This window comes from Lepidochelys olivacea, assembly GCF_965140295.1.
Source record: "Lepidochelys olivacea isolate rLepOli2 genome assembly, chromosome: 1".
NCBI classification, from domain to species: domain Eukaryota; kingdom Metazoa; phylum Chordata; order Testudines; family Cheloniidae; genus Lepidochelys; species Lepidochelys olivacea.
Window position 1 is genome coordinate 134,342,168 of NC_140411.1, and position 25,542 is coordinate 134,367,709.

The 25,542-nt window shown below is 43.1% G+C and overlaps 1 protein-coding gene across 6 annotated transcripts in view; it reads left to right on the top strand.

The window, feature by feature from the left end:
- Positions 1-25,542, top strand: part of SHROOM2 (shroom family member 2) — a 190,223-nt gene that overhangs the window by 139,655 nt on the left and 25,026 nt on the right. For 4 of the 6 annotated variants that reach the window (XM_084617250.1, XM_084617251.1, XM_084617249.1 and 1 more), the window contains 2 exons: positions 20,019-20,096; positions 20,991-21,740. In XM_084617250.1, coding sequence (XP_084473376.1) covers positions 20,019-20,096; positions 20,991-21,740 — 828 coding nt within the window. Of the gene's footprint in view, positions 1-393; positions 579-20,018; positions 20,097-20,990; positions 21,741-25,542 lie in introns of those variants that run through there. The other 2 variants (XM_084617254.1, XM_084617253.1) reach the window with 2 other exon arrangements.

Here is a 25,542-nt window from a genome sequence, read left to right on the forward strand (position 1 = left end):
TGAACTTCAGTTATCGTCTGTTGGTTCTTAACTGATCTTTGCAGTAGTCATTCATACAGTATTTCTTTTGTTCTCCAAGTCTTTAACCACAAGCTGTGTTTGCCCATCCCTGTCTGCAGTAGCTACAGCTACAAATTACAAGTGAGGCAGTGCATGATATAGAATTGTCTTTTTTTTTGTCTTTTTTTTTTTAAGTGTGTATGTTTGTTCTAGTCCCTGAGGTTTAGGGGAAAAAAATTCCAGCTAGATGGTCTGTGTGGGGGGGTTGGGGGGGTGTGCGTGCTTGTGCACGGGCTGTTTTTAGCAGCTTTTGTTTTCACAATTGGCATAATGCACACTGGAATTAGAAGGCAGTGCCTTTCAAAAATGTTTGTTTTCTGGGCTGAAGTCTGCAGTGCTGATATCCTCACTACGTGACTTCCAGCCTCAGTGTTCTTCACAGCTTTATTTTGTAAGATAGGTTTTATATTTCTGGTTTCTTGGCAAAATTGTTATTGTGAGCACAGGTTCAGATGAAGACCCTTTCCAAATCAGCAGGTATGAGCTTGGAACTGGATGTTGACTATTGGAAGAAAGCGGTGAGTGAACAGCCAGCTCTGAGTGAAAATATGATAATGCAACGTGGGTGTGTATGCTAATTGATGAAAACAGGTATCTGTGAATCCTTTAGAGATGAACTCCAAGGGGTTCACTTCAGTCCTTGTTTGAGAAGCTCAGGTGAACTACTTATAATTAACTCTGTTGCCTTTTTCTGTCTAATCTATTCTGACACTGAGTGCTGCCTAGCTGCTGATATTTAAAAACTGAGCACATTTCAACTTACTATGCCTTGATTTTTAGTTCTAGAATTTTTTTTCCAGATAACTTTTATTAAAAAGGACAGATTCCAAGTGATTTTGTATCCAGCCTTTTTTCCGTGAATGAGATTTCCTTGCAGGCAGTGTTAAGTAATGTTTCTTTTGTTCCTGCAGTGGTTGCCATTTATATAACACAATGGGTGTTTTTACATTGTTAGGATTTTCTGCTGAAATTCAATTCAGTGATTCAGTACAGTACATATTAACTGGCTTACTCCTGTGGGAGGTAGTCATTTTGAATCGATGCATGTCGCTGACTGTATATGAAGAAAGATGTGAAATTGAAAAAGCAAGCAAAAGATTGGCCATAAACATTTATTTTATTATTGATTTAATGTGCATAATAGTAGGAAGGAGGGAGGGATTTTTTTTTTCCTAATAAAGGAAAGGAGCCTAGTGTCTCTCCCACTCCCTTGGTATTACTAGAAATGTAATTATAATCAAATTTGATTTTTCTTTAGAAATGTGCTTTGTTCTGTTTACAGTTGACCATGATTGACTGGCCTATATTCTTATCTGCCAACATATGTTCAATTGCTTCTTGCAGAATGAGATTGGATCTGTTGGAAAGAAATCTATGCTCTTATTTCTGTGTGCAGAGAGGTGACATTTGTTAAAATAAAAATATATGGGGTCAGAAACAATTTTCATTCACTTTGGTATGTAAGTGGGGCACAGATGAGAGATTCTAATGAAGCAGGCTGACTAGAAATAATCATTCCCATATATCATACTGATAAACAGTAATGATTATGTAAGGATTGTGAAGCGTGGAGTGACATTTTTCTGTCGCATGAAATACAGAATTGCTGTGGGATCCATTTTGATTGCCTGCACAGATAACATTATCTGCCTCTTAGCTCTTTAGTAATACACTAGCTAATGGACGTTTGGCTTGGCTGTGGAAAACACAAGATACCTTAGATGGGATATGGGTTATAGTGTAACAACAATACGCTGCTCTTGTATTTCTGGTAGTATCCTGGTTGTTTTGTGTGTCCCCCTATTCTGTGGCTGTGGCTTATTGAGAACAGGGTTTTTCTCTTCAAAATAATAGTTCTTCTTGTGCTCTTCCTTTTTAACATTTGGTTTGTCAGTAGCTTAAGTGAGTCTTTAAGACCACTTGTTTCAGTAGCCTGTGTTGGACGTTGCCGTCCATGACTTCAGGCCCGCATTATTAAGGCAATGAACAGCTCTGTTGCTTCTACAGCAATTAAATGTGCTTTGTATCAAAACCTGCCTCCTCAAATAATTATCATGAGGCAATCATCATCGTGGTGGTTAAATAATGACATCAAAAGAATGTTAAGGTTGCAAACTCAAGCACCCAGAAGTTGGGAAATGCCAGAATTAAGGTTCTCCCATTCTCCCCCACACACAGTGTATGTCTGCAGTATGAGTAGGCTTGGAAGGATTTTATTTTTATTGTCAAATGTCAATAAATGTTAACTTCACCATGTACACACAAACCAACAAAAATATATTTCTATTGATGAAAATACAAATTCACAGATAAGCGAAGTAAGAAAAATGCTTGAGAACTATAGTTTAAGAATATTTACGTAATCTATTTTGCCATGGGATGATGGCAATTTATGTTTTAAGGGTTGCAAAGTTTTAACTTTTTGAATCTCAGCATCTACTGTTATTAAATAAAAACAACAAGGATTCCGGTGGCATCTTAAAGACTAACAGATTCATTTGGGCATGAGCTTTTGGATACATCCGATGAAGTGGGTTCTAGCCCACGAAAGCTCATGCCCAAATAAATCTGTTAGTCTTTAAGGTGCCACCGGAGTCTTTGTTGTTTTTGTGGATACAGACTGATACGGCTACCCCCTGATCCTTGTTATTAAATAATTATCTATCTCCCCCGTAACTTCCTGCAACCATGAAAATTTAAATTGATAAAAACTGAAAAAAAAGTTTAAAAATAATCATTGATATTGTCTGTCAAAAGTACATAAAAATTTAATTCTGACAAACCTAATTATGATAATGGTCTTGAATTACCTAGCGGAGTACTATTTTTTCCCCTCGTGATCCCTGTCTTGTTTTATGCACAGGAGGGATATGTTCTGGGGATGAATCAGGGTTGTGTAGTAAAGGAGACTATTGTCTGTAGGACCCTACCTCATTTGTTTCAGACATTAAAATGAGTGTGCAGGGATTGTAGGAGGATTGAGATTTTGGCAGTTGAGTGCCACCCTGGAGAATTGGATTCAATCCCTGTCTCTGCCACAGCGTTCCTATGTGATGCTGGGCAGGTCACTTAAACCCATCTTTTCAAAGGTGGCTGTGTCTTCCTCATTTTCTGGGTACTCAATTTGACACCCCTGGAGTCTAATTTGCAGAAGTGCTGAGCACTCACTGAAGTCTGTGGGAGCTGTTCTGAACAAATAGGGATATAAGATGCTACGTTTTCAGAAAAATCAGGCCATAAGCATCTTAGATTGGGCACCTAAAATTAGTGTACTCTTGGGATGTTGATGTTTCTGTGCCTTAGTTTGCCATCTGTAAAATTGGGAATAGTAATTCTACCTTAGCTCACGAGGATGTTGTGAAGATAAATAAAATAGTTAATGTCTCTGAAGCACACAGATGCTGGCTGGGTCCTGTGGAAAAAGTAGTAAGTCCTGCTCTGCCCTTGATTCCCTGAGATAGAGCATGCTCAGTGCAGACAGAATCTTTAGAGAATTTAGCTGCCAAATACTAACAAGTCTCTGCTGAACGTGTATGAACGGAGATATTCAGAGGCTAATAAATCTGCCAAACCTGGATGAATTTTCATAGGGTCAGTAAAAAGCACAGCCCTGACACCAGAGCAACATCCCTGCCAAATTTCATGTTCCTCTAAAGTGTGGAGGCCCTAGAGGTTATCAGACACACAGCTGTAAGACATTTTTAACATAGGCACAAGAACATACATTTCTCTAATTTCATTCTTGGAAACAGCTGAATTGTTTTTGCTGAAACATTAATTTAAAAAAAAGCCATCTTGAGGCAGGCACCCAACACAGAATAGTCTGACCTTAAAATCTATGGGTCCTCCTCCCTTATCTCCCGGTTTCCCCTACTCTTGGTTCTCAGTCCCAGTGTCTCCCCCATTGCAACTCGTGGTCTCAGTTTCACTTCCTCCCAACAAGTGTCCAGTCTGCCGTCATGTGTTTTCCCTCACTCTCCCTAAGCCACGCGTGCACACAGTTCTAAATTCTGTTCCCTCTGTATTTGAATTGTGTGGCTTACTCCTCCCCACTTTCTGGGCACTTGCAGGGAATCTCATTAAGAGCACAGGAGAGACAGCCTCCCTGCTCTCAGTTTCAGTGCCTGGTCTGGCATGGCCCACAGCACTCCAGAGTTACAATTGGTGGTTTAGCATGCTCAGTGCAGACAGAATCTTAGAAGAATTCATGTGCCAAACTCCAGCAAGCTCAGTAGGTATGAATTGCAGTTTTTTTCAAAGGCTTATAATTTGGGTGGATTTTCGCAGGGACAGCAAAAGGCACATTCCTGACACACAGCATCTGTCCTGCCCAGACGAATTTTAAGTCCCTGCCCCAAAGCATGGGGGATATTAGATCTTCTCAAATTAAGAGTTGCCACTATTTTTATAACATGAGCAAAACAACGTATTTTTCATTGGCCTTCTTGTGAGAAATGGCAGAACTATTTTGGCAGAAATATTCCCAAAAATTGTCAACGTGAGGCAGACACCCAGCATGGAAAATTTCAACCCAAATGGTTAAAGTTTGCCAAAGTACAAAAAATTGAAAACATAGTGTTATAATGGGAAGTGTCAGGCAATTCTACCAGCTCTGTCTGTAATATCTGTGTGTGTATACACATATCAGTATTAAAACATACCTGACAGGAACAATATCTAATATCTTTTCTGATTTCCAAGACACACATGTGCATTCACTGACTTATAATCCACCTTTTCTTTCTCACTGATTCTCTTTTCAGATGAGTCACAACTGAGGCCTGGTCTACACTACAGAGTTAGTGTAGTGTAGCTTAGTTTATGTCATCCTCACTCTGTAAGTGTCTACACTACAGCATTACTCCTGCTGATGTAAATCCCCCATTACACCAACCTAATAACTCCATATCCACGAGAGGTGTAGCACAGGGGTCTCAAACACAGCTGAGACCTGGGGGAAGGGGGAGGGGCAGCACAGGGGTCTGTGTGTTGCCCTGGCTGGGCCTCAAGGTACCTCCCCCAAAGCTCCCATTGGCCGCAGTTCCCCGTTCCCAGCCAATGGGAGCTGCGGGGGGCGGTGCCTGGAGGCTCGGCCAGGGCAACACACAGAGATCCCTGTGCCTCCTCCCCCCAGGTTCTGGCCACTTCCTGGAGCGGCGCAGGGGCAGGGCAGGCAGGCAGGCAGGGAGCCTGCCCTGCCCCTGGTGCACGCCGGGCCGGAGCCCGCCCCGAGCCCCTCCTGCAGCCAAACCCCCTGCTGCACCCTGCACCCCTCCAGACCCCCTGCCCTGAGCCCCCTCCTGCACCCCGACCCCCTGCTGCACCAAACCCCTCCTGCACCCCAACCCCTTGCCCTGAGTCCCCTGCCACACCCTTCACCCTCCTGGGGGCAGGGAGGGGGCGGAGTTGGGGTGGGGATTTCAGGGAAGGGGTTGGAATGGGGGCAGGGAAGGGGTGGGAAGAGGTGGGGCAGGGGCAGGGCCTCACGGAAGGTGTGGAGGGGGGCCGGGGCAGCAGGGTGGGGTCAGTGATGCGGCCCTCGGGCCAATGTACTAGTCCTCATGTGGCCCTTGTGGTCATTTGAGTTTGAGACCCCTGGTGTAGCACTTAGGATGATCTAGTGAGGGCAGCACGGACACTGCATTACTTACATGGCCTGTCCGCACCGCACTGCCCAGCACTAGGGTTGCCAACTTCCATTTTGTGCTGTTAGAAACACCCCTGCCCCGGCCACTGTCCTGCCCCTTCCCTGAGGCCCCACCCCACCCCTTCTCCAAGGTCCCGCTCCCCACTCGCTCCATCCCACCTCCCTCAGTCGCTCGCTCTCCTTCACCATCTCTCATTTTCTGGGGCAGGAGGCTGGGGTACGGGAGGGGGGTGTGGGCTCCAGCTGGGGGTGTGGGCTCTGGCGTGGGGCTGGGGATGAGTGGTTTGGGGTGAAGGAGGGGGCTCTGGACTTGGGCAGGGGGTTGGGGTGAGGGAGTGGATTGAGGGCTCCAGCTGGGGGTGTGGGCTGCAGGTGGAGCCAGAAATGAGGGGTTCAAGGTGCGGGAGAGGGCACCAGGCTGGGGCAGAGGGTTGGTGGGGGTGGGTGAGAGGTGCGGGCTCTGGGACGGAATTTGGGTGCAGGAAGGGATTCTGGGCTGGTACAGGCGGTAGAGGTGTGGGGGGAAGTGAGAGCTCCAGCTGGGGATGCAGGCTCGGGGGGAGAGCCGATGATGAGGGGTTTGGAGTGCAGGAGGGCGCTTGGCTGGGGCAGGGGGTTGGGATGTGGGGGGGTAAGGGGTGTGGGCTCCAGGAGGAAGTTTGGGTGCAGGAGGGGACTCTGGGCTGGTGCAGGGGGTTGGGGTGCAGGGTCCCGGCAGCACTAACCGTGGCTCCCAAGAAGCAACCACCAGGTCCTTGTGGCCCCTAGGTGCAGGGAGACTCCATCCACGGGCTGCCCTCGCACCCGCAGGCACCGCCCCCGCAGCTCCAATTGGTCACGGTTCCTGGCCAATGGGAGCTGCAGAGCCGGTACTCTGCGTGCTGCCCCCCACCTCCGAGTGGCAGCCGCTTCTGGGAGCCGTGCGGAGCCAAGGCATGTAGGGAATCTGTCTTAGCCGCCGCCTCCAGTTGTGCTGCTGACCAGACTTTTAACAGCCCGGTCAGCAGTGCCAACCGGCACCACCAGGGCTCCTTTTCGACCGGGTAAAAAACAGACACCTGCAACCCTACCCAGCGCTGAGAGCCCAGGCTGTCAGCTCCACACGGAGCTCCCAGCTGGGAGCACAACTGCCCAGCCCTGCGCTCTGAGCACTGGATAGTGGGGCTCCCAGCTCGAGCTGTCAGCCCCTACCTTCCTCCCCAGTGCCCCACTTAAGTCGGTGCAAGCACTCCTGTTGAGGACATGCACCACTGGCAGAATAGGGTAGTGTGGACATGAAAACCCGCACTAATTACTGCAGTGACTATACAGCGACCTTACATAGGTCGACTTAATTGTGTAGTGTAGACAAGGCCTGATTGTGTGAGATTTCACAATTCATTTGGGACCTGATTGAACGAGTTGATGGAAAGACTCTCATTGACTTCAACAGGAGTTCAGTCATGTCTTTGGCCCTCTGTTAAATGGGGAAAGTTATGCAACCTTCCCATTACAATCCCCTCTTTTCAAAAATGACAGCTCTGCTATAAAATTTTGCCTCCTGGAGAAAACTGATCTCCTTCTCTTGGTGTTTATTTGTTGGCTTTTGGTGACACAATGATCAAACACATTTATTTGAGTATTTTAAATGGTTTGTCTTACCATAAAATAGTTCTGTCTTGCTCTTCTGTAGTGGGCGTATTTTGAAAGCAATATGCTCATGCAGGGACAGAGGGGATGCCCTTTGTTGCCTTGGGAACCCTTCTGGCTATGGTGTACAGTTATTGATTGTGAAGGATAGAAATTGCAGTGCAGAGTGGCTGGCACAGGGATGGAAAAGCAGGACACAAGAACTGCTACAGAGATGTGGAAGGCTTTCTGTTGGGGAAGGGGCTGGTATGTGAATACAGTTGGTCGTTTGCATTTGAGTAACTTAAAAACAGGCTTCAAAAGCAGTTCTAGTCTGAAAGCGGCTGCAAAGCCAGTATTATGGAATTCTGTATTGACTTTATCTCAGTGATTTCTTCAACACACGTTCAATTTATAAGTAATAACGTGGTCTTTTTAATTGCCAGTCCTGCAAACTTAGAACTCTGCTTTACTTTCAGTTCCCAGCTCTTCTGGCTCTGCTGCATCCACTTCTTTCAGTTACACATGGGCAACCTCATTGGACCATATTCTGATCTCAGTTAAGCAGATCACCCCCACTGATCCCAACAGCCATGGGAGTGTCACTGGTATAACAGAGAGACACATTTAATGCACAGTGTGGAATAGAGAGTAGGAGGATTTGACCCTTCGGATAGCCCTGCTCTTAGTACTTAATTTACAATTCTCCAAGTTAGGCTGCTGGTCCACTGCTTATTACATTAACTGTAATTGTAACTGTCTGACTGTTAGCTTGTCTTAATCTTATATTGCAAGCCTTTTGGATCAGAGGCTCTCTCTTTCATTGTGTGTACAATGCCTAGCACAGTGAGTCCCTGATCTTTGGTTGAGGTCTCTGGGCACTACTGCAATATATGCAGAAGTGACAGAATAGTTGACTCTCCCATAGCTGTTCTGACTCTGCAAAGAGCAAATATGACTCTGAATATGTACAGGATGCTGCAGCGGTGAGTTAAAAGCTGCTACTTTACATTCATTTGCCTGACACCTCTCAAACTGAAGGTGTGGTTAATATAGGTAATGATTAGCCCATATTATGATCCAGTTCAATTTTTTACAGCTGACATTTTGAGATTTTAAAAGGCAGCTACAGCACATCTAATGCTGTGTTGATTTGTCCTGATCTTGGAATCTGTCCTTTTTTTAAGGCATGAGTCAAATTGTGTGTTGTAAGGAGGTTTGTTGAGGGCAGGTGGTGGGGGAGAGGGGCGGGGAACTGATTATCAGCATAAATGTTCTTGTGCCTTGGAACACTTGAGGCAATCCAGTGTTTCCACCGCTGCCTGTCTAATGTTGTATTTCTTGCTCCATCATAGTCTGTTCCCATCACAGCAGCATCTTAGTAGTTTTATTGTCATCTGTTGTCCTCCTCTTTTCCATCTTCCACCAGGTGGCATCCAGTCAAGGTCTGAGGCATGGAGAGAGCAGTTATCTCCATAATGTTAGAGAAATCTGTAACAGCAAAACCTTTTAATATAAGATTTACTACAACACAAATATGGGGCCAAGTGAGCTTCTGGAGGATTAATGGATTTATCACTAAACATTTATTACTGAAGCAAGTCTTTTATAGGAGGGAGAAGGGTGATGAAATTCTGGCCCTAATGAGTGCAACGTCTGTCTTTCTAGCCTCCCAGTAATTTAATCTGCACCCATTTCATCTACCAAGTGCAAAAAGTCTCTTCCTCTGTCATCACTCACCATATCACTCTCCTCTGCACTTCCCTTCATGGCCTCCCTCTCACCTTCCACAGGTAACTGCATTTCTCATCTTCACCTTCAGCCCTCTTGCTTCCTTTTAACTCTCCAGAACCACCTTTGTAAGTGCTGCCTCTGTATCCTTCTCCAGCTACATGTATTCTTCCGTGCTCCCCTTATGCTTGGATTTCCTTCCCCCAACTTGAGCTCCAAAAGACTTCCCAATTCATTTGATCCCTTCTTTAAAATACGCCTCTTCTCCAAAGCCTATTGGTCGTGATCCACCAAAGAAAGCAGAGCATTTGGATGTCTGCTCTGCTGTCGGTTTGGGTCCTTCTCTGGTGAGCTGGTTTGAACTGTATTTTCTGCCTAGTTTCTTGGACAGAGCAAATAGATTGACAGCTCTTCCCTAAGCAACAATGCTTTGGAAGTTGTAAAACAATTGCTTGATCCTAATTTTTCAGTCTCTTATATGAGTATCTCAAGTTTTCCTTTATTTGCAAAATACCCTCCTGCATTTGAAAAGCGCCAAGTATCTGAGGCTGTTGTTGTTCAGGGGCAAAGCTCCTGTTGAAGTAACCATAGGATAAGGTCGTATCCTGTGCAGGTATTTTGTCATTTGGCTCTCTAGAATATACTTTAGAGTCAGCAATTGTAAAGCTAATCATAATCAGAACTTCACTGTTGGGAACAAGGGAAGGTGCTGTTTTTTTATTTTTTTTAGTTATTTGTATTGCAGTAGCAACTGTGGGTCCCATTATGAAAAGCACTGTGCAAGCATACAACAAAAAGATGGTTCCTGCCCTAAGAGCTTACAATCTAAGAGTATGCCTACACTATGTTGTAGAGCTGTAGTGTAGACCAGCGGTTCTCAAACTTTAGAACCTGAAGACCCCCATTTTGATTTTAAAATTTTTGCGGACTCCTAAGCCAACTTCTAATTTTCCCCAGGGGTGCTCAACCCCTGCTTAGCTCCAGGCCTCCCCCCACTCCACCCCTTCCCCCAATGTCGTGCCCCACCCCTGCCCCTTCTCTTCCCTGCCTCTTTCTGCCCCCTCTCCCGAGTGCGCCCCATCCCCACTCCTCCTCCTGTGTCCCAGCACCTCCTGCACGCTGCTGAACAGCTGTTCCGTGGCATGCAAGAGGCACTGGGAGGGATGGGGATGAGTTGAACAGCAGGGCCAGTGGCCCCAGACATGACTCGCCGACCCCCTGGAGTACCCTCATGGACCCCCAGGGATCCATGGACTCCAGTTTGAGAACCACTAGTGTAGATGCTTCCTAAATCAATGGAAAGAGTTTTTCCATTGATGTAGGTAATCCACCACTCCAAGAGCCAGTAGCTAGGTCGATGGAAGAATCCTTCCATTGACATAGATGTGCCTACAGTGGGGGTTAGATTCGCTTTACTGCATAACATTTTTCACAGTCCTGATCAATGTCAGCCTTAGGTCAGCCTAAGTTTATGTGTGGACCAAGCCTAAAACTGTCTAGATTAGGGCTTTGCCTACATGGGGAAGATTTTTTTTCAGTATAACCTAAAGTAGGAATTTAAATTGCTGTAATTATACCAGTATAACTCCACCTTGTGGATACTCTTATTTGGATATCGGAGTGCCTTTTTTCAGTTTATCTTATGTTGCTTAGGAAGGAGGTTTAAGCTAAACCAAGGAAAGCCACTCTGATACTGGAATGAGATTGTCTACATTGGGATGGGTTAAAACCTATATAATATGCTTGTATAACTGGTAAAATATCCCTATATAGACAAGCCTAGGATAAATGGTGTATTTTTAAAATGTTAGCTAACACATTGTAACTCAAGCCATATCTAGACTAGGGCTTACAGGTGCAGTGTTACATCAGGTTATCTAGTTTGATCTAATAAACACCCCTACAAATCAAGTCAAAACAAAGAAATTGTAGTTTCCAACATGTTAATTGGATTACTATCACTGACTCAGCTAGTTAACTCAACTGAACATCTCACTTGTCAGCCCTAGCCTAGATAAGGTCTAAATGTAAAACAAGAGAAAGTCGGTGGATACTGAGGGAAAGTAAAGGGGAATGGGTTTTGTCATATGCCTCAGAGATGCTACATGGGCCATCCCATGCACTGCAAAATGATCCATTCTGGTGATTGCTCATGAACTTCAGTAGGAGACTTCTAAAAAAATGATTTAGGCCCAACCATGCATTTTACACACCTGTGAACCTCTTAACAGTGATAAATTAGACCACTGCTATCTGCTCTGAGTGCACACAGGTCTCCTGTTTCTGTCTGTCACTCTGATCAGGAATATCTATTTTTACACCATTGGAATTAATCAACTTTTAAGTTGCAATAAAAATGTGCAAAATGTGCCCAGAGTTCAACTCATATCGTTCTCAAGACACATCTCCATCTCCAGTGTGGCAAATTTTACATAGTACCCAGGCACTGTATAACAAATGTTTAAAAGCACTCCGAAACCTGGCCTAAGGCATCCAACTAATCCTAAAGTAACCAGAGTAGAAGCAAATCAGTGTTGAACCAAAAGCCTAATTGAACCAAGGGTCATGGTGGAGTCTCTATCATTGATAAATTTTAAATCAAGCTTGGATGTTTTTCCAAAAGCTATGCTCTAGCTTTTCAGGGGAAAGTTCTATGGCCTGTGTTATACAGGAGGTCAGACTAGATGATCATAATGGTCCCTTCTAGCCTTGGAATTTATGAATCTATGAACAAAATGCTTGATCAGGCTTCAAGGGACAATCAAGAAAAGCAAGATCCAGAGGGTACTGTAAGAACATTCTGCCAGTGACCACTGAGTCCCTGAGTGCTGAGATGACTCCACAGATGTCATCTGTTAAGACGGGATATGAAAAAGGAGTTGTATTAAATAACAGAGTCCAATACCATGTAAAGATTTAGACATGGCCAGTTACACCTGGAGAGGATTTTTTCCAGAGGAGTCCACTTCCTTTCTAGGCCAGGAGGTTATTGCTGCAATATTTTATTTGATTTATTTTCTTTCAATTTAGAATAAGTAGAAAGCACCCATACCCAGTGTGACAGGTTGGATCACAGAAACCCCCTTGGGACTGCCACCTGTTGTGCCAAGACTACTTCTGCTCCTGCTTTCCTGCCCTGTCAGCTTAGGACTTCAGTGCCCTGCCTGGTTTGAGCCAGACCCACTAGCCTGCTGCAAACCCAGACCCCAAGTCTGAACCACGTTCTCTAAAAGCTGCCAGCTTGAGGCTCCAGCACCCTGTCTTGCTGAGCCAGACACACCAGTCAGCTCCAGCACAGACTCAGGGTCTGAACACAGGCCCCAAAGCTGCAGACTTAACTGAAAGCAATTTAAGAAGTATGCCTGTCTTTAACATTCAGATGCCCAACTCCCAATGGGGTCCAAACCCTAAATAAATCCATTTATTCATAAATTGTTCGCCCTCTATAACACTGATAGAGAGATATGCACAGCTGTTTATATCCCCTCCTCGTCCATCCCGTCCCCCAGTATCAACACATACTCTGGGTTAATTAATAAGTAAAAAGTGATTTTTATTAAATACAGAAAGTAGGATTTAAGTGGTTCCAAGTAGTGACAGACAGAACAAAGTGAATTACCAAGCAAAAATAAAATAAAACACACAAGTCTATGTCTAATCAAACTGAATACATGCAAAACCTCACCCTTAGAGGAATTCCAGTAAGCTTCCTTTTACAGACTAGTCTCCTTCTAGTCTGGGTCCAGCAATCACTTACACCCCCTTTATTGTCCTTTGTTCCAGTTTCTTTCAGGTATCCTTGGGGGTGGAGAGGCTCTCTCTTTAGCCAGCTGAAGACAAAATGGAGGGGTCTTCTAGGGGTTTAAATAGACTTTTTATTGTGGGTGGAGACCTCCCTCCTCTCTCCTATGCAAAGTCCAGCTACAAAATGGAGTTTTGGGGTCACCTGGGCAAGTCACATGTCCATGCATGACTGAGTTCCTTACCAGCCAAGCCAGATTCCTGGGAAAGCTCAGATGTGGATTGGCGTCTCCAAGTTCATTGTTGGCTTAAGGGCTTCTTGATTGGGCACCTACTGAGAATAGTCTTTTCTCAGGAAGCTGACCAACTGGTTCACTAAAACCTACTTAGAATCAGACAAGTATACAGACAATATTCATAACTTTGAATTCAAAAATGATACATGCATACAAATAGGATTAATAGATTCAGTAGATCCTAACCTCTACAGAGATATGTTACATGGCCTATGTAGTATAAAACATATTCCAGTTATGTCATATATATACATTCATAAGCATATTTCCATAAAGCCTTATGGGGGGCACCATCCCACCCAGGCTAGGAGTGCCCTGCCAGTTCTTTAGAATTACAAAACACAAATGCAGTACCGTCGACTCACCCCTCCTACCAAGTTGCAGCACTTACCAAACACCAGCACCCTCATGCTTCAACCTGTATGTCAATCTCCCCTCACTTCTCGCAAAACTCAGATAAAACAAAGGGGCCCTGCAAAGCCAGCACATCTTTCCACAAGTGGCAATGCATTCTAGAGCCCCAGAACCTTTATGGAGAACAATTACTGTTAATCAAGGGATATCTAGAATCAGCAACTCTCCTTCACAACTGTGGCAGTGCATGGTGGGGAAAGAAGTGGTCTCTCAGGTATGAAGATGATCTGGTATATGAAGCTTGTGATGATGGTGATTGGTGATGGGTAAATAAGGTGACCATGGATCATTGGCCTAAATGGAGGCAAATTTATGGATGTTACTTGTACGTATAAAATTTATTTAAGCTGGTAATATTAGAACTGTGTCAGTTCTTTTCTCTTTGAAAATTTACGTAGCTGAAATGTTTGGGATTTTATTTTTGCCAAAGCCATCAAAATGTACAATGATTAAATAGATTTTGTTCTGCACTAAGCAGTAAATCAGCAATGCCTTTACAATCATGTTATCAAAGGATTAAAAATCTCTCCCATTGTGTCACATGATTGCTGGAATATTTATTTTAACCTCATTTTATGATAAGATTGTTTTCTATTTACAAAAGATGAATTTTCCAGTGGTGTTTATAATTTTCTTTGCAAGTTTCTGTGGACTTGATCTCTGCAGCTCCATATTGTCTATGTTTCTTTCTACAGAGCAATTAAAGTTTTAAATCAGCCTCTTTTTAGTGGATTTCTTGGTACTTACACTAATGTAACACTTTGCAGGTTCTTGCCACAGGGTTCTTCTGGTGCTTGAAGCTTTCTTTCTTTTCCTCCTTTCTGAACAGTAAGATCAAATCTCTTCAGGGTAATGTGATTAGCATGTTTTGCATGAGAACCCACCCACCCTGAATGTAAATTATCCCCCATGCTGAATGCAGCTACCTTTTTCCGATAACCATCTTGTGTGCCACTGTAAAATGTGTGTTTACTTTCGCAGAAACTCTGTATGAAGGCACATATGCAATCCCACTAAACTTTACCCCACCAATTGGAAACACCGCATCCCTTAAGCATTTACGCTGTGTGACATTTTAAATATTTTTCTTTCATTTCATTTCATTTTATTTTGGCGGATGACAGTACTATTTATCAAAGCTTTCATTGTGGTACGCTCCAAAGGATTGTTAAGAACATCTCATCGGAAATTCTGAAACACAAATGTTTTTTGGATGTGTGAACATGTCAACTTAATAGTGCACTCTGTCCTGTTCACTTTCGCCTGCAAACACAGTTCTGATTTGCATGTCAAGTTTAATATAACTTTGCAGACTGGCTGCAGCAGTGCATGCAGTTCACATCTTTGGACGCTCTTATGCTGTGATCTTGATTTTCTGTGTACCCAACCATTGCCATTATGTAGTATGTTATGACCTATGTTAATAAAAATAAATCCGAGAGCTTAAAGGACTTTTTGGCATCACGAGTGAGCAGAAAAAAAATCAAGCTGTACATCAGTTACCTAGATGAGGAATAATTGTTGTTACTTTTGACAGGCATTGGTATTCAGTACTTAGGGCCTAATCCTGCAGCCCTTACTCATGTGAGTATTTCCCAAAAGGTCAAATTGGACTATTTAAAAACCCAGCCCCGCTCACATTGAACTCAACAGGGAAACTCTGATTGTCTAAGTCAGCATTGTGAGATCCAACCAAATGTGAGTAAGGATTATTGGATCAGGTCCTTAAATCCAAGGGAGTGATTCTCATTTACACCAAGGTCATGCCACTCTAGTAGTGAAAAGGGTCCTTAAAGTAGAGTAAATATATAAATTTGTTTTTAAATATAATTCACTCCAACTTCATGGCACCTCAAAATTGACCTGTTCTGTTCATTCCCTCTGAAGCACCTGGCACTGGCCACTGTCAGAGACAGGATACTGCACTAGACGGACCATTGGTCTGAACCAGTATGATCATTCTTATGTTCTCTACCCTTCCTAGAGTGGCATGAAGTGGCCTTAAGGTAAATGAGAATCACGGCCTGAATTTTTTGGTGTTTTGTCAGTTTTAAGCATCTTCTGGTTAAATGGGATGCTTACCTTTTAAATACTTAAAGAAACCAAGACCGAAAGAGATTTCTCATTTGTTTGTAAGAGAGTTACCATTGTACTGATAAGTTAAAATGTCTCCTTCACAACTGTTATGGACTGTTGCCATGTAAATATCAATTTGAAGCGTGGAAATTAAAAATCATTTTAAAAAAGGCACTTCACCTATCTTTACAAACTATTTCCAGAAGTAATTTTGTGCTAGATGCATTACAGACCCATAATATTGGCAAAAACCTTCTAAAATGTCATTTTTGAGTAATGACGGGTTTCAGACTAATAGCCGTGTTAGTCTGTATTCGCAAAAAGAAAAGGAGTACTTGTGGCACCTTAGAGACTGACAAATTTATTTGAGCATAAGCTTTCGTGAGCTACAGCTCACTTCATCCGATGCATCCGATGAAGTGAGCTGTAGCTCACGAAAGCTTATGCTCAAATAAATTTGTCAGTCTCTAAGGTGCCACAAGTACTCCTTTTATTTTTGAGTAATGAGTGTGAAAATGGCATCTACGCCTCATCACCTTTTCTTTGTGCAATATTTAAGTTTAAAACATTACCTTAATTTTTAATTGCACAAAAACAAAAATGGATTTTGTTTATCAAGTTGGAGCTCAGAATAGTGTTTACATATGACTGAAAATCTGGGGTTATAGTGGAAGTGTTCTCAAAACCTTAACAATAGTTGAGTGGACAGCACCAGAACAATATTGAGCTGCACAAGGAACTACTCATTTTATTGTTTTGTATTTGCAAAGAATTGTCATGAACTATACTTGTTTTATGGGCTTCCCCCCCCCCCCCCCGTTAGAGTCCTTTTATTTGTGCGATTAAACACTTCATGAGATACTGTCAAGGGTAGTACAGTAGGCCTAAAAACTGGTTTACTTTGGCAGTGCTAGTTGGCGCAACCTTTGGAGTAATCTGAAACATTTGGGAAGGACTTACTTTCAAGGTCCTTTTGATGTGCTTTTCATATTGAAAGGCAAGACCTTCTAGATAAGACATTTGTCCAAGTAGGTCAACACAGCAACCGTGACAGTGCCCATTTCAGTGATAAAACTGCATGATCCAGATTCTCAGTTAGTGATAATTGGTATAGTTTCATTGACTTCAGTGGAACTACTGACTTACACTATATGAGGATCTGGTGAAAATTTGCATACATTTCTATTTAAAGATCTGCGATAAGGGTGAGTTCAAGACTGAAATATATGGTATATGAAAAGGGTAACAAAAATGGCCATTCATATGGTCAAATTTACATATGACAAGAGAAAAAATGCTAGGGGCTTGTCTATGTGGCATAGCAAAGTGCACCAGAGGGGTGTGAGTTGTAAAATGCTCTAACATGTTGCGCCTTGACTGCCCCATGTAGAGCCTGTTGGTTCAGCTAAAAGGCACCTAATTCACATTAAGGTAATAGGAACCTGTTAGAGTGCAGCAGCAGTGTCTACATGGGGCAGTTAGAGCACAACCCATCACATCTGTAACCTTTTGTAATCTTTATGTCGAAATGTTCCCAATTAATATTAAGTTGTTAAAGAAAAGGGTGCAATAAAACCCCACTTAGTTTTCTAGGTCGGTTACAGAAAATTTATTGAGTAGAGGACCACAAGGCAACGCTTTGAATGATGCAACCAAACTGTATTAAAAAGAAAAATGATTAGTTAACAAATAGGCATGCAACTACCAATTATGTAAATACTACTATTATACTCACACTCAAAGATGAAATGGTCTAGCAATGGAAGATCAGCCTACTGACAATGGCATGAAGGAGAGCCTTATAATCCTGAAACCTAGCAGTAAGTACCCTTTTAAGGTTATTAGGAAATCCCTTGCAATTTAGCAAAATTTACTTCTTTTATACTCCATTATAGTTCTAATTAGCATTAAACTACCCTTTACCATAATTATATTTCCACCACCTTCTTAATGGCTCTTTAGGTTACCCATTATTTAAATTAACATCTGCACCAAAGTTCTTCTCATACTATCAAAATAGATAGCATTTTAATAAAACATTCACAATTTTCAAAAACACTCATTAACAAACCTTGCTCAAACCAATTATAACAAAAAGCATAATGGTAACAACCTTGGGTTATGTCCTTGCTAACCCTTACTTTCCCATGACACTCTGTCTCCAACTTATCTCTGATCTTTTTTACACTTTAACTAACAGTAATTACTGTGGTGGCTGATGTTCACACTCCCCTCCTTCTGTCGGTGGTGGGTGTCCTCACCAGGAGCATTTCCATGGACTGAAGAGGGGCAGTATGGGGGACTGAGAGCCAGAGCTCTGCGCTGGGAACCCTGGACCCAGGAATCACTGGGAACCCTGCTGCCCCTCAGGGCTTCCCTTCTCAGCCTGGGGTGGAGGAAAAGTCTCCCAGTGCTTCTTGCCTCCACGCTCCCAGCCGGGAGTTGGAGGCAGCTGCTGGGGGCTTCTCGCCTCTGGCGAGGAGATCTGCACTTCGTGTCTGATTGGCTACCGCGCTCCTGGCAGGGAGCGGGGAGCCAGGACCATGGGGAGCCGCAGGGCTCCCAGCAGAGAGTGGGGAGCCCAGGTGGCAGCCCAACCCGGGGAGCCTGATTGGCAGCCCAGCTTGGAGCAGAGACCCGGCAGCAGCCTGGCTGGGGAGCTGGGAGCCAGCTTTCTTGTCAATTTCACTGCTTCAGTGTAGCCCAAAACCTAACTTCTACTTATGTCTTAATCCAAACCATCCTATAGACTGTACACCCCTCTAGTGTCCTTTGCTGGCAGTGTGTAGACAAGCCCTAGGATTACCTGATGTCCTAGATCCACAGGATGGGTGTTATGGCCCCCAGCCTTGGAGCCTTGGAGTAGAAAGAATCTCTCCAGTGTGGCAGACTCCCTTAAGGGTCTCGCTTTTCCTCCAAGATAAGCCACACAGTCTCACCACCTCCTTAGACTAGGCCTGCAGCACTCCTGCTTCATGCCGTGAGCTCTGTTCAGCTAGTCTAAATGCGATGGACCCTTGATGGAGAATTGTACACTTTTTAGGGATCAGTGCACCTCTCCAAGCATTTGCAGTGACTCTCACACAGCATTGTCAAAACAGTAGGGTTTATTAGTCATCTGGAACACAGCAGAGGAAGTTCTTAAATTGTTATAGAGGAATGCAATTAAAGCATAGTCCATTCTGGTTAGCTCAGAGCCCAACCATAGTGAGCCCCAACCATCAGACTCCCAGGTGTGCTTGCCTTCTTCCCGCAGTCCATGCTTAACCCCCCTCCGGACCTTTGTTCTCCCACTGGGGAAATGCTGCTTGGCTTCCTGCAGAGAGGTGGGGCAATCTATGGTGGTGGTTGCTAGGTGTCAATGACTGGGCAATTGGATCTGCCATTGTATTCTCAGGAGCTCCACTGATATGAGACTTAAGACCCAGACAGCTAGGCACCATTGATACCTGTGTCTTAGTCTGCCTGAGACCCCTAGGTAACAATGCAGCATATAGGGAAACTGAGGCATACATAGGTTTCATACAAATATTACAAAAAATTCCCACTTTTTCAGACTTGGTGTGACCTTTTTGCTTGAAATCAGGCCTTTTGTTTGTTTCAGACACTGTCCAGTTTATCGCCTTAGAAGGAAAGAAACATGAGGTTTTTAAAATACAGAAACAAAATTATAGTACTATACTTTATCAGCACTGCAAACCTTAGGTAACTGAGTCATTGTTTTACCTCCCACCATGACCTGCTTGGGAAAACAGCATCTTCAGCTGTTGAATAAAATGTGCAATGGCACCCACGCAGCTTGAATTTTTCTACTTTGTCTCCAGACAGCACACTGAGGAACTAGTGATGACTTGATTCAGTTATCAAGTTTTCATGTTGTGACACAACATAATTTCAATGTAATTTCAAATATGATGTAGTTGATGCAAGGGACTAAGCTCAGTGTGCCATATGGAAAAATGGAGGTTTGGTGCCTTACTCAAAAAAAAAAATTAATAATAGGTGATCTTTATATTACCTGTACTAGGTTTTTCAACCCTCTGTTTTAAAGTAAGGTATTTTGGCAGAAAGGGGGTGGAAAACTGTGACATTTTGAAGTTAAAATAGAAATAAGCATATTTTGAGCTGCCTTTTAAAAATGAAATCAAATATGAGTACGCACTAATTTTTTAATGCCTGTGGAAATAACACCTGCAATAAGTAAAGGAAGCTTTCCACTTTAGAATCGTGTTGAGATCAATAGATTGATAAAGTGGCAATGTAACCGTTGATGTCAGATTTCATTTTGTTGTGTTTCATTACTCAAATATTCCAGTTTTTTTTAAAAAGGAAAACTTGTTGTCCCTTTTACACTTGCCCAGTCTCATTTCCAAATACAGATAACAAAAGGTCCAGTGGCACAAATGAAATAATGGACTGTGAAACCTTTTACTTTTCTGTTACAGCTTCTTTTCTCAGCTCACAGTATCTCTCCAGCCTCCCCTAAGCAGAGAACAAACCTGCCTTCTTTCTGGGTCTCAGAGGTATTTTTGCTCTCTTTTCTGATGTGTCTTTCTCTTGTGAGCACAACTCAACTATACTTCTTGTTCTTGGCACCAACCTTGAGTTGCTTCAACATGGTGACTACAAAGCAAAAAGAAATACAGACTTGGAGTAAAACAAAAATATCTGTATAAGATGAGACAGGACTTGTTGGCCACAGCAATCCTTCATGCTGTAGGGACAAAGACTCCATCTGATTTACTCGTCAAGTCTAATATAGACTTCAATCCAAAATATTGTGCCTTTATTTTCTGTTTCTAAAAGATATCCCTTCCCCTCTCTTCCCTCACCTTATCAGTACCAGCGTATTTGATGCTTTTGTCAGTGTGCACTCATTTTGCATCAGTAATTTATATCTGCAAATTTAAACCCCAAGATTATGTTAATTTTTCCATATTAACGAGGGCTGTGAATTATGTGGTCTACTATGCCATTTTAAAATAATAGAGAGCGAACTTGTTTGATAATCTGCATTTAGTTAGATACTGCATTCGTTACTTACTTGGAAATTGAAAGAAATGTTAATTGAGTGTTGAAGACCATACAAGGAAACCATTCTTTTAATTTACACAAAAATTAGAAGAAAATTGTCTTGCATGTTCAGATATACCATGTGCATTGTAGTGCCTCAGGTAACTCAAAGCTATGTCACATTGCATGACACAAAATAACCTAATTTAGACCGACATTGTGCTTTGACTCTTCACATTACATTAGAAATACAATATTATATATATTTTAAAGTAGGTTGTAGCTGTTAGTTAATATTATATGGCAGACATCATCTGTCTCCAAGCTTCCCAGTACTTCTGTAGCAATACACAGGAGGAAATAATAGCACAGTAACTGACTAATGATTTTTCTTCTGTTTCTAGGCAAGCTGATACAGGATTCCCAGAAGATAACCTAGGAGAACAAAGGGCTCAGCTGGACCAAAATTTAGGACCCAAATGGAAGGCATCTGTTAGACCATTTCACACAAGAGAACCTATTGTCTTGTCTCAGGAGAGCAGGGGAAGGTCCGGGACATTGCCCAGTGATTACAGATACTCCCAGGAAAACGTGAATGAGAAAAGCAAGGATTGCAGCTTGCCCCTTCTCACTTATTCTGAGCCGCAGACATTGCAGGAGAGCCACTCCTGTCCGCCACAAGGCAGAGGAGAGGAAAGTCAGTGGACAGAGCTGACGTTGCTGAACAAGAGACGTGGACCTGCCCCTCAGAGGCCTCCCCCACCCAAACGAGATAATAAATACAGGGGTCAGGACAATTCCACCTCACTCAGCACCTCTTCAGAATCACTCCTGGCAGTACCCAGCAAGCCCATTCAGTCCATTTCCCCCAGCTCTGGTGAGGTAATTACGGGTTACACTCAGAGTCCTTCAGCGTTCAATGGAAAACTAAAGAGCGCTCATCCTCAGGGGCTCCGGCAAACAGCATCCACAGAGAATGTGTGTCAGCACTTAGAAGAGAAAGCACATCTAAAATCTGAACCTGTATTGTCTTCAAAGTATCGCTACCTTCAGAAACCTGGAATGGAGACATCAAGGTCCCCTTCACCTCAGTTTGCTCCACAGAAGCTGACTGACAAGCCTCCTGTATCTGTCCAGGATGAGAACCCAGCAAGGTATTGTGCCTTTACAATTATGTGCCTTTTAGAAGCCCCTCCCCCATGTTAGGTTTTGTTAATAATTGGCTGTTGCTTTTAGTGAAGAAGTTTGAAGAAGCCTCCTTTGGGTCTATTCAGTATTAACCTTTCCAGCATGTCTTGCAAGTGACACACTTCTGTAGGGCAATAGCAATTGCTGCAACAAATATCTAAACCATATTTGAAATTCCAGTTAATTCCATTGGAATCATTCAACTGGTCTGTCTTGATTTCTGCTGAAGGACAGTAGATCAATAGAAATGCTTCTCTGTTCTAAAATTTTAACTGGAATTTCCATTACAGAAACTATCTAAATGGGATGAAATGTTTTGCCCAACTATGCATGGTTTTTAAGCCACTACATACAGGGAGCTAAAACAATTATTGTGCAAGAAAATTGCATCCATTTTGGTGGCACCTATTCCAGAAGCTTACATGTGAGGTACACTTATCATTATCTGCAAATTATGAATTTTGAGGGGTTTTTTTGTTTGTTTTTTTTTCCAAATAAAAGTTTTTAATGCAGCTTGGCATTTCTGAGCAGCCTGCTGATGGTTGCTAACAAGTGGCATCACTTTTTATATCACCTGACTCGGAAGCCAATGTCAGAGAATGTAAACCAGTCTTCTCCCTCCCCCATTTTAATACACTTTGTGTCTGATGTTGAAGCAAATATAAGCTGGTTCATAATCTGCTGTACGGCATCCCATGCTGCCAATGTCATAAACAGAGGCAAAATGGGTGAGGTAATATCTTATTGGACCAACTTCTGTTTCAAGCTTGCACAGAGCTGCTCTTCAGATCTGGGAAATGTACTCAGTGTGTCACAGTTAAATACAAAGTAAACACAACCTTGTATTTACCTGTGACATTCTGAGTACATTTCCCAGAGCTGAAAAAAAGCTCTGTGTAAGCTTATCTCTCTCACCAACAGAAGTTGGTCCAGTCCTCACCCACCTTGTCTCTGTAATATCCTGGGACCGACATGGGCCCTGCAACAACATTGCATACAATAATGTCATAAACAGTCATTTTCCTGCTATATAATAAACCCTTCCAGGAGGCTCAGGAATATAAGTTTTCATTAAACACTTAATATGACATTATAATTCATGGTTGAAAAGTGCAGACAAACGATATTCACTAAATGAGTATTGAGTTGCTATGCTGAGTGAAAGAGGCATATTTTTTTTTAAAGGTCAGCAATTATATATTTTCTTTCGATGTGTTCCCGGTGTGTTCTCTGTGTGAATGTCTGGTTATTTTCCACAGTAGTGATATAGATTTATCTGGGCTATTTTCAGTTTTTCAGGATCAAAAATGGCATTTGTAAAATGAAAGAATTTTTGACAGATTGATGTTGCTGTTGCATGTTTTCTAGATTTTTTGCACCTCATGATTTTCATAAAATGTGACTTCACAGCTAGCAAATTACCTTTTCCTTTTCTGAGCACCTTTTTGTGGCAGAAATCTGTTGTTTTTAATGAAGCCTCTCTAGAAGACAGTATCCTTCAGTAATCATTTGTTTTACCCTAGTAAAGAACTTGAGGAATCCAGAGGTTAAAGTTTTGTATGTGTGTGTGGTGTGGGGTGTTTTGTTTTGGGTTTTTTTTGGGGGGGGGTGTTTTAAGCTCATGAATTTGCTGAAATACTTGCATTGTAATCCATCAATTATAAATTGATATAATTCGTTTCTTTAAAGACCTAGTATTTTCTTTGTTCAATACAAGGAAATTCTGGTACTGAAAACTACAGCTCAATTCTGTGATGGTTACATCAGAAAGCAAAATAAGGAAACACCTTCAATGTATTTATAAATGATCTGGAAAAGCAGGTGAACCCAAGGCAACATTTGCAGATGATACAAAATTACTCAAGATAGTTAAGGCCAAAGCTGATTGCAAAGAGATCTCACTAAACTGGTTGACTGGGCAACAAAATGGCAGATGAAATTCAATACTGATAAATGCCAAATAATCCACATTGAAAAACATAATCCCAAGTATACATAAAAAATGATGGGGTCTAAATTAGTTGTAACCACTCAAGAAAGAAATCTAGGCGTCATCATGGATAGTTCTCTAATAACATCTGTAACCCTTCTGCCCGTCAGAGTTGGCAGCAACAAGGGCCGGGTTCAATATCTAGGGGGTCCATTCCAATAACACAATGCAAACCAGCTCGAGCCCCCACCCAGTGACCGGGGACAAATATATACCACCCCCGCTGTGCACCTCCAAGAGGCAATACTTCCCCTCTCGCAAGCACATAGTCTGAGTGTAGCAAAAAGCCTTTTAATAACAGAGAGAAACAGTGTGGCATTATGCTGGGGAAACACAACCAACAGGATTCACAACCCATGAGCAAAGACCCGCCCCAGGCAAATTGGGGCATGCCCTTTTCCCTTTGGTTCTTGAGTCCAGCAACCTGAAATCACCCAGAGTCCCAAAAGTCCAATGACCCAAAAGTCTCTGTCCCTGGTCAGGGCAGCCCCAGAGTTCGAAAGTTTATCTGCAGAGCTTTACCTCCCAACCTGGGTGGAGATTGGGGCGGGGGGGGGGGGGAGAGAGAGGGGCACCTTACATGATCTGAAGCTGACCATCCCACAGCTCCATAGGCCTTCGCTCCGCTCCGCTCCACTCCACCAACCGCCCCACGAACTGCTTTGCTTGGCTCCGCTCTGCGGCCCACAAGCAGTTCCCGCCATCCCACAAACTGCTCCACCAGCCGGTCCACAAACTGCTCCATTCCGCGTCCCACAAGCAGCTCCGCCAGCCGGTCCACAAGGCACTCCAGCCGTCCCGCAAACTGCTCCACAATATATCTTCAGGCTCCCCCCCCTACTTAACACAACGCTCAGTGATTTCAGCTCTTTGGTGAATTCAGCTTGTAGTAGGGGAGCCTCAATGCTGGTACACCATTAGCCCAAAGTGAGCTCAGCAGCCTGTAACTAGACTCCTAATGGAATCAAAATTAGCTCTGATATTCCACAGTGGAGAGAGGAGGAAGTGCAATTAGCATGGAAGGCCCTCACCAAGGGGCCCATGCCACCAAGTATTAATACTTGTCCCCAGCCTCTCTCAATTCACAGAGTTTTGGAACCCATGACCCTTGCCTAGCGAGTGCTACTTAGTGGATGGTGAGTCCCTCCATCATAACAAAAGGCCAAGTACAGTTCCAAGCACAGTTCCCATAATCAGGGTAATAACAATTTATTCTTCCTGCCCCAATAAAGTGACCATTTGGGCAGCTATGGCCTCATTCTAGGCGGAGTGGGTGTGCCTATGCAAATGAGATCAGCCCCTGAAGTTCTTTTCCACAACTTGCCACACCTCACCACCAGATGTCAGGGTGGAGCTCATCCTGACACTGCTTACACATCTATTCAATGTGCAGTGGCAATGAAAAAAGCGAACAATGATACTAGCCATTAGGGAAGGGATAGATGATAAGAGGGAAAATATCATAATGCCCTTATAAATCCATGTACATCCACTCCTTGAATATAGCATGCAGTTCTGGTTGCCCCATCTCAAAAAAGATATATTGGCATTGGAAAAGGTACAGGGAAGGACTACAAAAATTATTAGGAGCATGGAACAGCTTCCATGTGCGGAGAGATTAAAAAGACTGGGACTATTCAGTTTAGAGACGAGATGACTAAGGGAGGAGATGATAGAGGTCTATAAAATCATGAGTGATGTAGAGAAAGTGAATAAGGAAGTGTTATTTACCCCTTCACATAATATAAGGACCACGGGTCATCCAGTGAAATTAATAG